General features: G+C 37.7%; 1 protein-coding gene across 1 annotated transcript in view; it reads right to left on the bottom strand.

Moving 5' to 3' along the window:
• Window positions 1-2,160: 2,160 nt before the first annotated feature.
• The window catches only part of rad51d (RAD51 paralog D), a 35,283-nt gene continuing 23,813 nt past the window's right edge, over window positions 2,161-13,630 (bottom strand). The window contains exons 4-10 of the mRNA XM_050034546.1: window positions 7,976-8,057; window positions 7,643-7,777; window positions 7,464-7,559; window positions 7,255-7,345; window positions 4,387-4,457; window positions 3,645-3,812; window positions 2,161-2,287 (exon numbers count right to left, since the gene is read on the bottom strand). Coding sequence (XP_049890503.1) covers window positions 2,192-2,287; window positions 3,645-3,812; window positions 4,387-4,457; window positions 7,255-7,345; window positions 7,464-7,559; window positions 7,643-7,777; window positions 7,976-8,057 — 739 coding nt within the window. The 3' untranslated portion in view covers window positions 2,161-2,191. The remainder of the gene's footprint in view (window positions 2,288-3,644; window positions 3,813-4,386; window positions 4,458-7,254; window positions 7,346-7,463; window positions 7,560-7,642; window positions 7,778-7,975; window positions 8,058-13,630) is intronic.

Genomic DNA, 13,630 nt, shown 5'->3' with positions numbered 1-13,630 from the left:
ACTGTACTTTGACTTTTTTATCATATTTTGGACGACATACTGTACTTTGACTTTTTTATCATATTTTGGACGTTATAGTATACTATGACTTTTTTATCATATTTTGGACGGCATACTGTACTTTGACTTTTTCATCATATTTTGGACATCATACTGTACTTTGACTTTTTTTTATCATATTTTGGACGACATACTGTACTTTGACTTTTTTTTTATCATATTTTGGACGACATACTGTACTTTGACTTTTTTATGACATTTTGGACGTCATACTATACTTTGACTTTTTTATCATATTTTGGACGTCATACTATACTTTGACTTCTTTATCATATTTTGGACGTCATACTATACTTTGACTTTTTTATCATATTTTGGACGACATACTGTACTATGACTTTTTTTTATCACATTTTGGACATCATACTATACTATGACTTTTTTATCATAATTTGGACGACATACTATACTATGACTTTTTCATCATATTGTCGACAACATACTATAGTATTACTTTTTTATCATAATTTGGATGACATACTATACTATGACTTTTTTATGATATTGTCGACAACATACTATACTATGACTTTTTACGAAGTTTTGGAGGACATACTATACTATGACTTTTTATGAAGATTTGGACGACATACTATACTATGACTTTTTTATCATTTTTCTGGACGACATAGTATAGTATGACATTTTCATCATATTTTGGACGACCTACTAAACTAGGACCTTTTTTTGATGATTTGGAGGACATACTATACTATGACGTTTTTATATTCAGACATACTATACTATGACATAAAAAAGCCATAGTAAAGTATGTTGTCCAAAATATGATAAAAAAGTATAGTATGCCGTCCAAAAGATGATAGAAAAGTCATAGTATAGTATGTCGTCCAAAATATGATAAAAAAAAAGTCATAGTATACAGTATGTCATCCAAAACGTCATCAACAAGTCATAGTATAGTATGTCGTCCAAAATGTCATAAAAAAGTCATAGTATAGTATGACGTCCAAACTATGATAAAAAAAGTCATCGTCCAAAATATGATTAAAAAAAGTCATAGTATAGTATGTCGTCCAAAATGTGATAAAAAAGTCACAGTATAGTATGTCGTCCAAAATATGATAAAAAAAGTCATCGTCCAAAATGTGATAAAAAAAAAGTCATAGTATGTATGTCGTCCAAAATGTGATAAAAAAGTCATAGTATAGTATGTCATCCAAAATGTGATAAAAAAGTCACAGTATAGTATGTCGTCCAAAATGTCATAAAAAAGTCATAGTATAGTATGATGTCCAAAATATGATAAAAAAAAGTCATAGTATAGTATGTCGTCCAAAATATGATGAAAACGTTATAGTATAGTATGATGTCCAAAATATGATAAAAACAGTTAAAAGTTAATATCTTGGAAAATGGCATTTAAATGTCTTTAATATTTTAATTGTTGCTAAATAGACTGATCAACTTTTATTACATTTTTAAACCCAGTGGACATCCCGGTATGAGAGATATTCATTGTTTTAGGAAGGCTTACTCCTCCTAAACTATATACATCTTGCTTTCATCCCAAATCATGAGACTCTGCACAATCCAGTGAGATGCAGAAAGGTTTTTTGCTGCAGCCCCCTGCATCTGAATGGCTTTCGAGGATAATTCAGATTTGCCTTTTTATCCCCAAGATGCTTTGGGCTATGAGGTGCTTTAATTAAATGTTTGAATGCATTGGAGCTCTGGGGTGGCAGACTGCACATGAACCCGGCCTGCTTCCACTGAAAGGCCTGAAAGAAGCACACAAGGAAGGATTTTTTCTGCCTCTGTATTCCTCCCTTTTAACAGGTAAAAACAAATCTCCAGCCGAAATCTTTACTTTGCCATGAGAAGCAAAGATGTCTATAAGTCAAAGTAGTGTATAATCTATGCCCACAAAAAAGGCCTTGCTGAAGCAGTAGATTAAAAGAGCATCTAGATGGAGTATATTTCCTGTGTTGTGATGTAACCAACTAAATGGTGTTTTTAATTGGGATGAAGTTTAGCAATCATTCAGGTACTTGCACAGTGCTTTCTAGAACCACAGGGGAGAAAAAGAGAAAACTTCAAAGACACATTTTCTTGCAAATTCGACGCAGAAACATTCACGCACCTTTGGTCATAGGATTATAGTTGGCTCTCGTCAGGAATCAGTCTCATCCAGTTTTCTCTTTCCTGAGGATCCTTCTGCGGAGCGACTCCACCACTGCAAGTCAAAGTCTTCTTTGATGTGACAAGGCTAAGAAGTAGAGCAGATGACAGTGTTGATTTACTAGTTAAAAAAAAAAAAAAAAAAAAACTCTGCTGCAATATAAAACATTCATTTTGGCTATGTTCATTGTGAATGTGCTTTGTCAAAGTGCTTCTTTGTTTCGTCTGACGGACCTCTTTTGTAACTCCAGAACAGAACATGTATAATTGATGCCTTTGTGGACAGTTATTTATGAGAGGAGGAAAAACTAACAGACTATAGAAGCGTTTCCAGCAATAATATCAATTTCATCCCGTTATCATTAATATTCACTGAAAGTACAATAATGTATTTGCTATAGGCAAAAGCTCCTACTGTCTGTTCTGCTGCAGGTTTGCCTTTGTCTCCAACTCTGTGAAAATATGAACTTCATCTAAAAGAAATCCTAAAATTACCACAGTGTCCCGCAAACAACAACAGTCACTTCCAAGGAGACGTGCAATCAACAAACTTGTTTATTCCATTTTCAGTCGTAAATGCAACCTTTATATATCCAAGTTACACATGGTGGTTTGACCTATCTGATGTTTATGCTGTGCCTCTTTATGTACTGCGTTGCTTTGTTAGCATCTTTGATAAACTAAATCTACCTGCACAGAAGCTAAGCGATGTAATGCTGTGGACAGGGGCCACAGCAAAACATATTTTAGCCACCTGAAAAGAACCACCTACAACTAGAATTACTGCTTTGCAGTTACATGCCTGATATGAATGGTGGTGTCTAAATGTATACCTTGCTTGAAAATATATCGGTATATCGTACATAGTCGTTATATTGCCCAGCCCTAGCTTACACTTTAATGGTTATTTTTTAGGTGACCAAAATTAACCAGTTGAGGCAGCATTTGCTTTGCGCCATTTTCTTTTATGTACGTGACGTTGGGATGTTCTACTGAGCAGTTACTGTAAACAGTGACATTCAGTCTCTTACAGATTCTAAAGTTTTATAGTGGTGGAGCCAAACTGAACTAACTTAACTGGAGTGCTCACTCACAGTTTTGCTTTTTGTAGATGGACATTTGTCCATACACAACTGTAAAGCTGCTTTTGGGAAACTGCCCGATTGCCCTGGATCTAAATCAGCAGAATGAGGCTGTTGTCTGTCACAGAATGTCTTTGTCAATTAGAATGATAAGACTCCCATACCTGTAAAAATCTTGCCTGGAACTGCTTTTAAATGGAAATAAAGAGCTTCTTTATCAAACCAGACCTGTTTTACACGAGCAAACATAACTTTAAAGTCTCCATTTTACCTAGACGTTTTGACATTTACCTCTCAACGAAGCCCCTTTGACAGAATCAATACTGAGCTGAATGATGTGCAAGTCAATGCTGAATGTAGTACCTGTCTGGAAGACTTGATCAACGTTGCAGAGCGCAGAGTGGAGTGGCTGACGGCTGCAGCCCTCTCTACTCGCTCCAACAGGATCCTGGTTCTGGGGATGTGACTCCACGACACACCGAGGCCTGGCTGCACCTCCCCGCTACCACTTCTCGTCACATGATTTGTAACCTGCAGGCCCAGACAGCATCATGTTTAATCTTTTGCTGTGTTTTTTTCACCTATCTGGGGATTATCACAGCATTTCTTCATTCTGTTTCATGGCTTGGTTTAGCTTGTGAGAGATAGTACAAGCTTTAGAAGAGGAAAATAAATATATAAGTGGGACAGACAGATTGTCCCACTTTTAATCAAAGGCGACCATCAAACAGCCTATCAAATCATCTTTATCTCACTTCAAATAACTTGATGATTTCAGATGAAGGCAGATTTACTTTGGTGCATGCTGGTTTTAATGTGATTAGTTCATACTTTACATAATTATAACCTCCAGTCATACACCTGAACTAACAAATGGATTTTTGTTGCACATATTAAATTGTCAGAAATTAGTAGCCTTTTGTTTTTATCTTGATTTTCTTTTCTTCCCCGAAACAAAAGTGGGAAAAAAAATGTTTAGTTTTCATGGCATGTCTCAAAGCAATAACAAGAGGAAGTGTGAAAGGGTTGGCGGAGAGTTTAGATTGACACTGGAAATGCATCATGCATTTAGAGTAGCACACGTCAAGGACTGTGTCATCCTTACCAAAGCAGCAACATTGAAGTCCTTTGCCATTGTCTTAAGAACTCCTGCCACTTGTATCATCAAGGACATGCCTGGAGGCAAAGGAAGTTGTAGAGAGGTTGGTTCGTGTGCAGAATACTCCCAATGTCTTTTTTTATGGCATTTTCTAAGCAATTCAACAGTAGTAAGTAAAGCTACAGATATCATTGTTGTGACATTTACTGTCTTTAATATTCTTATGGTTGGCTCATTTTGTTTATAGCCACGCTGACAGCGGAGCTCAGAGGATGGCAATGACAGTCAGTTCACGACTTTGGGCCAGAATGAAAGTATTAGACAGCCTGATGGGGGATTTAGTGTGGAGGTTCCTGGTCCCCACAGGATGAATTGCAATTACTTTGGTGATCCCTTAAAGGCCATGAATATCTTTTTTCTCAATCAGATTTTTACTGTGAGCGATGGGGTCCTACATCTTCCGCCAAAGTCTTTAGAGTTATTTCACATGAGAGATTTCTGTATTAGTGCTTTTGTCTTTACTGGTCTTGCTGGTTTAAAGTGGGCTGAGGTGGAAAAAGGTGATACCACATACTTAGGTGAACCAATCAGGATTTAATAGCTAGTAAAACTGCTAATTCATTTGTTTAGGAACTGTCATTTGCTACTGAAGTTTAAAACCCCATTTCCACCAAGCTGGAGTTGGAGAAAAAAAAAACTTGGGCTGACTGCCGGCAACTTTTAAGGTGGAACGTACACATACACACACACTTTTCGTAATGATCTTCAAGCGTTTATATATATTACCTTCAGCCGGGTTATGTGAACTGCATATATTCTAATCCTCACTTCCTGAGGGCTACAGCAACACTAAACCCCTGAGTTTGCCTGAGAAGGCCTAAATGCACAAACCCACTATCTTTAAATATCCCATGGAGAGAGACTCTCACTGCAGCCTGTTCTATTTTGTTCTGAAAATGTTGGTGTGCAGCCTCGTTCTGTGGACGATAAACGAGGTGCAGACTTCCATCTGTGCCACCGCTGATGAGGAAATACAGTGAGTGCTGGACGGAGCAGTGAGTGACAACAACCCCGCCCACATTTAAGGGTACTGTGCGGTGGGAACACTAGGGTCTAGGTACCATGTCTGAAGGGTTACTGTTGTTCCAAAGGTACCATACTGAAAGTGTTTGGTGGAAACGGGGCTTTAGTTTCAATATTCAATGACTGAGGACTCTTAAAAGGAAATACAGTGGGTGTGACTTAACAAAAAATTTGGAAATGTTATGTTGGATTGAATGGGATCTGTTTCTATGTAAGAATGTACTGTATCTCTGTGGACACATCAATAAAAAAAAACTGCTAACTCATTTAAATAAGGGCTGAAAACTAGACACATAACTTGCTTTTAATCTGAAACTCTTTATTTACACACTTTTGCTTCTTGTTTTGTCTTTAGATGATTTTTTTTCTATTCATTTAGGTGTTCTTACTTCTTGTCTTTACTGTCTTTTTTTAAATTCATACATGTTATTCCTACAGTCTACAACTGCTCAAAAATATTAGTGCTAAAACTAAACTAAAATTTGTGAGGTCATCAATGACAAGGTCTGAAATTGCTCTCTAGAAAATGAAATGGGCAAGATGTTCTAAATGACATAAAAGCAGCCAGGTGAATATTCTGAGAATATGCAGTGTTTCCCACATATTCACTGTCATCAGGGAAATCTGTGAGGACAGACACTGCAAGCTGCTGATGAACAGCCCTCGAGACAGTTTTACCCGTTGCCTTGGAAACGTTCAACTGTCACTGCTGTCATATTCATACAGTATGTCATATAAGTTGATGAACAGTGCTGAACTCATCTGTCCCTGCAGATTACAAGATAAATATCCCATGTATAGCATTTGTTGTTACTAAACAAAAATATATGAAAACAAATCTATACAACAGGCTGCACATGTTCAAAAAGAAAAATGTTTGTAAATAAGGATAGGACTATAACTCAGTAAATTGGATATAACTAACACTGAAAGACCTTCTTTTGTTGTTTTTCAGCCTTTTTTTTTTTTGGCCTATTTCACTGCACAGCCTGATAGGCTGCAATAATAAAATGTATTTTCGGCCCCTCTACAGAACTTTACTTCAAAATATCCCTGTATCATGATGTGGTTTTTTTGTGTACTATCTATTTGACCAGAGCTGCTCAGGTGTGGAGAACAAGAAACTGCTTGATGGTAAATTAACTGTATTTTCCTAATAAACTTCTCAAAGCTCAGGCTCAGGTGTGATTATATTCATGAATAAATGAGTCTCCATAGACCAGTAATTTTTGTTAAAAGTGTCCATAGTTTTAAACAAAAACCTTTATGAATTTGCTATTTCTGTACACTCACTTTTGGTAGATTTTAGCTTTTTGTTCTTTCTGTTCACAGGTGCTTATGGAAGGTTTATTTTAGATCCCCCCCTTTGGATGTTGTATTGAGCGATTGCTTAATTAGATTGCTGTTCTGGAGCTTTCTATAAACCAATAGTTAGCAATGAAGTTGAATTAGGTTCACTTGGATTAAGAACTTTAATTATTTTGACTCTCGAGAGGTCAGACTCCAGTTGAAGCAGCTCCAAGGTTAATGAAAACAGCTCCATTAAAAACTGATATCAGAAATTTGACTTTTCACTCTAAATGACCTGGTTGAGGTTTAACATGACTGCACTAATGTTTGTGGTATTTTCACACTCTCCAATGACTGGAACTAACTTGGATGTCATGCTTGCAGAATGTGTGGGAATCCTGTTGTGATTTTATTTTACAGACATTTGGAGTTTACAGGCTCAGGTGTAAACACAGCCTCAGGTATGATGCACTATGATGGACTCGCAGAGAGAGATATCACCTTCATTCTGTTTGCCTCCCAGTAGAGGAGAGATAACAGCTGACACTGAGTCCACGATCACTGCCTTCACAGAGCCACCGCCAACACACACCTAATACAAAATGTGACAAAATTAGACTGCTGAAAATTTCATCTGTCTTTCTCAAAGGTTCCCCGGGTAAAACAGGACTGTTGGTATATTTTAAGCATTAATATAACAGCAAACAAACCTGCTGAAGCCCGCCACCGCGAAGGCTGTACAGACAGTCGAGTAAAGAGAAGACGTTAAACAAACGGTAGATATGGATCCTCTGGAGAGCTTCCATCTGTAAAATGACAGTTTCTTTCACATCATCTTATATTACACATCATGCAATATTACTTTGAAACTCAGTCCCTGTCAGCTTACCTGCTCCTCTGAGTTACTTGTTTCAGCTTTTAGCATTTGAAGCAAGCGGCTGGCAGTCAGCCCCCCTGTCGTATCGATGAATACTACACTCTGTTTTAGCCGGTAAGAAATGTGCACAGCGACTCCGAAACACACCTAGAAGCCATGACAAGCACACAGGGAATAGATCAAGATAGCATGGTTAATTTGTGTTAGCTAAACGATAACTCTAAAAAGTATTATTTCAGCCAGAGTACAGTTTCTTATTCTAAACGAGGAGAGGGAATTCTAAAAAGGAGGAATTTATGAGGTTGAAATTATCAGTGATGGAGAGAGAAGGTAGGAAATGTTCACCTGAGATTTGCCACTTCCTGGGCCTCCTGACAGCTCTGTTATCTCTCCAGTATACAAGCCTGAATCCAGCAGTTTATCTAAGCTGCAAGAAACAAGGTACGATTCATTACTCACACCTGCCACCCCATGTAATAAACTATTAAGTCCACGCACATCCGTAGAGCCAACAAAAACTGCAGTTGGGCGAACATAACACAAACAGAGCTTGCATTAGGTTCCAGACTATTCGTAGGATGTTTGGCCAATTCCTAATTTCAGCTGCTGTTTCATTGCTTCTTATCAAGCTCAGCCACTGGCTGCGTCTTTCAAATTGAATCTATCAAAAAATAGTTGGCTTTCCATTAATCTCAGTGTGTGCCTGCATGCTTGTGTGTGTGTGTACTGGTACTTGCTACTTAGTGAGGACCTACACGTTTTTTACCGACAGAGTGAGGACACTGTTGTAAAGTGAGGACATTTTGACCAGTCCTCACTTCTTCAAAGGCCTGCTTAAGGGTTAAGAGTTGATTTTAATTAGGTTAAGGTTAGTGTAAAGGCCCTGACACACCAAGCTGATGGTCAGCCGTTGGTCAGCGTTGGGCTGCTGATGGGCGCTTGTCCCACTAGTTGGAGTGCTATGTCCTGCACTGTTATCCCTTTTCAGCCCGTCTGCTTTTCGTTTTTCTTGGCTGATTCAGTATATTGAATCAGCATCTACGTCAGTGAATGAAGTCACTATATTGGCAGTTCAACTCAGCCCACAACAGAAGAAAAACAGAAGTGAGGAAAGTAAACAAAGAGCTAAAGTCAAGAGTAGGGCTGGGTTAAAATAATCGATTCATCCGATTCAAATTGATCTTCATTTGAATGACCCAATATCGATTCACAAAATCCGAGATCGATCTTTAATACACGCTTTTTCCCACGGATGTGTGAAGCTTAAACCTCGTTAATCTGTTTTTACATTTGGGTGTAATTTATTATCGTGCTGCAGCAGCCGCTCCTCCTGCTGTCTGTGCACCCTGGCTACTGCGCCATTTCTACGGCTGTTACTGTGAGTGTAATAAAACCTCCTCGAAGAAAAAGTCAATACTTTATCATATACAGCTGTTCAGCAACATGTAAACATGTAGAAAAGTGATAATTCAATCTGCTCTGTCCGAGTTTCTCATCCACCGCTGCTAATATTATTTATATTATATTAAATATTAATTTTTTTTTATAATATTAAAAAGCACAGAAGCTTCACAGCTAATAACAAACTGTTACTAATAAGCTGAAATGACTGTTTTTGTTGAAAGGCTAAACAAAGTTCAATGATTAGATATGTAGGGAAAATGAACAAGAGTTTGCTGATGTTATCATGCTAACCCTCATTTCACTTCATTAGTTGCTTTCCCAATTATTGTTAATGACTGATTAAAGACTGTGTGTTGGGTGGCATGAACTTTACGGCTTCGCAAGGGGGGGTATGAAAGACAGTTTGCGAACTACTGGGCTAGGGAATGCATGGTGTTATAGTCTGTGTGTGTGTGTGTGTGTGTGTGTGTGTAGATGGAATTGTTTGTTAGTTACAAGTCTAATGGGTGTGTCTACTGAAGCCAATTTACATATACTTCCAGCAAAGAATAAAATGACATACAATGCATAGTTAAATGTATACTATACACTTGTTTATGCATTTACTGCTGTAATCAAGTGAACAACATGAGGTAAAAGGAAACTTTTAGTTTATACTATCAATATAATTAGAGAGAGACAGAAATAAATATCTATGCTTGGAGAGCTGCTGCGTCCATCATTACAGTCGATGGGAAATTGAAGAAGCAAAAACGACATAATAGCCCGTTCAAACTCTGCAGCTGTGGATTACTACATTGATCAGAGCTTTTTGCACTGTCTGATGTAAATGCATTGTAAGATTTTCCTCAGTGTTTAGCAATGTCTTCACAAGATACATTTTCTCTCCCATGTTCTCCTTTTCAGCTGCTGATTTTTGGTATGTTTCACACTTCCACAATGGAGTTGAGAAGTGGAAGGAGTAATTTATGATGTCCAGGATTCTCAAGGTAAAACTCACATTACTTCCTGTGTAGACATTGTTACATGACTGGCAGCTGAGGCACTTTAAAAGCTTGAAGGGCCATGAAACTCCTCCAGTTGAATCATAAGTACAAAGGAACAAAAGAAACATCTAACCACTGAGTGTATACTTCTGTTGTGTGAGTGAGTCACTAATTGTAAGCAGGTTCTAGAGACTACATTGCGTAGAAAGATGATAATTAATGCAGCAGTAAAAACAATTCACTTTCAGATTTGGGTCCATTTTGGATAAATTCAGCAACTAGGGTGCAAATCTGATTTGCTCCTACGACTGGCTTCATACTAAAGCAAATGCAGCTGAAGCTCACGGGAAAAGTCATATTTATACCAAACTGATGGAAAATACTTGATTTCTCAGAAAACAATGGCCACAAGATAGAGTTTTCTTAATTTATCTCTGAAATTCCCTACTTCAGTGTGAATATTTAGGACTGTGACGTGAAAACTTTGATATGAGTTTACAGTGAGGAAAAATACTTAAACATACTCATTTATACTTTTGTTTATTTACTTATTTATTGTGAAACAGCGGCTTCTCGTTTTTCAATTCTATTTAGTGAGAATTTATAGTTTAAGGTTAGATAGGACGGGTCTTTATTGATCCCCAGAGGATAAATTAAGTTTTGCAGCAGCATAAGGACAGAAAAAATACAGATAAATATAAAACTTAAACAAGAACATAATAAGTGACATAGAAAAGTAAAATAAGAATAGAGGTAAAAATAGAAACTACACAGAGCAATTTAGTTGCTTTGTTCAATGTACTGTATAGGATTGTGTCTGTTAATGTTGGTCTGAGCATCAAACCTCACTACTTTTCACAGGGTACCAAAAACTGTCAACTGCAACACCGGCAACACATTGTCACACTCTATTTCTTGTTATATTGATTTAAAGGAATACTTCAACCCCCAAATGACCACTTATTTTAACTTACGTTGTGTTGATTTTGTACAGAAAACTGTTTTTCTTTCATGTTTCTGGTGAGCCAACAATTAAATTCAATGGCGTCCATGTTTAACAGGAAAACTACATCGAAAATTCTATTTACAAACTCTCACACAACTCAGTATGAGGCAATACACCGTGTATAGTGCAGTCATAGTCATAATTCAAATCTCATTTATCCAGTCATTTGCCCAGTACTTTCCAAACACATACACATACTAACCCATTTGCTACAGCCTTAATATTCAAAACTAAACTGAAAGTGAAATGTATCTATGCTCTTTTCAAAGCCAGACTCCATTGACAAAAACAGTATTCTTACCAAACTGATGTGGGCAGTGGTAGACCAACAGCACCCATTTTAAAGGAGAAGTCCGGCATTTTGCACTTTGAGTCCCATTTCTGGGTTGTTTATGATGAAATAGAGTGGTTAAGGCCAAAATTGCTCCTTTTCAGAGAATTTGGCTTTACCCTGCCTGGCTTAACACTGCTGCCTATGGCCATGTGTGAACCTGTCCTAAAACCACCCTAGACGTTCGTTTTCAAAGCCATGAAACTCACCAAGTGGTCAGTGGTGTTTGTTGATGTTCTGACATAAAAATCGTAGCAAACTGTGGTTTACATCCGCTATTCATCTCAATTGTGGAACTATTTTTTCAGCTGCCTCACATCCGTGTGTAAACTTCCGCTTGATCGTTCATTTGACCCTGAAGCGTTATACACTCCAGCCCACTCGATGGCGATAATGCTCCTTTACATGGGTGTCGCTAACCAGCAGGAAACCATTGCAATGTAATGGGACACAGAAAAGAAGCAGAAGAAGGTTGGCATTGTGTTTAAAGGCATCATACTGCACAGGTTGTTTACAAGCGAGTAAAAATAGGCTAGTTTTGTGCGGTGAGCGACTGCGGGAGAATTCCTCCGAAGAGGAGTTGTCATCAACTTCCCTTCCTCCAGGAGCGCACACAACACTGTTGAGCCGGCACTTTCGCTGAGCTAAAAAACTACAATGACTACAACCTTGTGGTAAACAACCCCCTTTCCGTTTCCGGTGGTGCATTACTACCAACGGACAATGAGGCTTCCTATAGAAAATCAGAGCGAGTTTTAATTATAGTATTTGAGCATAGAGCATAGATACATCTCACTTTTAGTTCATTTCCCCGTGGAGGAAATGGATGCCTGTTTTGGAAGTTCTGAGCATATGACTGGATAAATTAGACTTGGATTATACTACAAGAGTTGGGTGAGAGTTTGTAATTGGAAGTTTTTATATAGTTTTTAGAAATGCATGATACTGGATTATTTGCTGTTATACAATATGCCGATGAATAACAACTGATTTGGCTGATAACTGATACTGATGTCGATATATCCAAATTTTTTCCCCACCTAATTTTAGTGTGCAAAATAATAAAAAACATGTTGTGCGATTCAGATATTTCATTTTAAAGCCAATATCTGCCGATACTGATAATGTACCAATTTTATCGTGCATTATACAGTTGAACTATTAGGTAATAGTTGAGCTATTAGGTAATAGTTCAACTGTTGTTAAACATGGACCCCATGACTTCAATTTAAAGAGAAAGCAAGGAAAAAAAAAACAACAACAATTCTTTGTGAATTCAGTAACTAATAATAAAAATGGTCATTTCGGAGGTGAAGAATTTCTTTAAGTGATAATTTAGTGGACATCTATATTTCAGTTTGGAAAGATTCTGATATGTTACAACATAAAACACTGGAGCATTAGAAATTTCTAGATTTATTTTACAAAGATGTAGATACTTCTATTGGCACCAGCTTTAAAGGACAGAGTGTTGATTGCACACTTTTATTTTGATCATCACCAAGGTAGTGTTTGTCGTCATAATGCTTTAACCATCTGTTCTTTCAGTACAGGAATGTTTTGATTTGTCTATTTTGACGTTCGGTGATCTGTGTACTTTGTTGAATCTCATCATGTTTGCCTGCACGTGATGATGGATGTGACAGCAATGCAGTCAAATCTACATAGCCAAGGTCCTCCAGCTTGAAGGTTAAGCATCGCTGGCAAGCCTGTGGTTGGTTAATAGTGGTTCTCATCACACACAGCGTGACTGTGAAGAGGCGAATTGGTGGGGATGGACATACTTGCATTATTTCTGCCTCCTTTGGCAATGGAGCAGAGAGGGTTGCACTGTTGATGAAAACACCAGGTTGCGTTCTTGTAAGGCCTCAGAAGGATGAAAGTGATTGTCCTTGAAAAGCTGATTTCTCATGGGCTGCACTCATTGGTGAGATCAGAATACTGTGCAGTCCTTGGACCTAAAGGTTTATCTTAGTGACTGGAGTGGAAGCAACGAAGACAGATTTACTCTACTTTTGTTTCTACGCAGGGCTCTTTTTAAAGACTGAGTCTTGTGGACAGATATTTCCTTCCATACACAGCATGTGGTTGATAATATTCTTCATGAGAAGGCCATGACGGGAGACAATCTACCATCGTCATTGAGGTGTTAAGTGACTGAGGCTGAACGGTATCACTTGATCACACCCAAACATTGCATGGCATTATCATATCTCTGTCATTATACTATCAGGTGTTGGCAAAAAATATTATGTAGGCTACATGATACACAA

Source organism: Epinephelus moara, chromosome 3, assembly GCF_006386435.1.
Source record: "Epinephelus moara isolate mb chromosome 3, YSFRI_EMoa_1.0, whole genome shotgun sequence".
In the NCBI taxonomy this organism is placed as follows: Eukaryota; Metazoa; Chordata; class Actinopteri; order Perciformes; family Serranidae; genus Epinephelus; species Epinephelus moara.
Note: the sequence above shows the minus strand (reverse complement) of the source record. Positions and strands in the feature narration are given on the sequence as shown.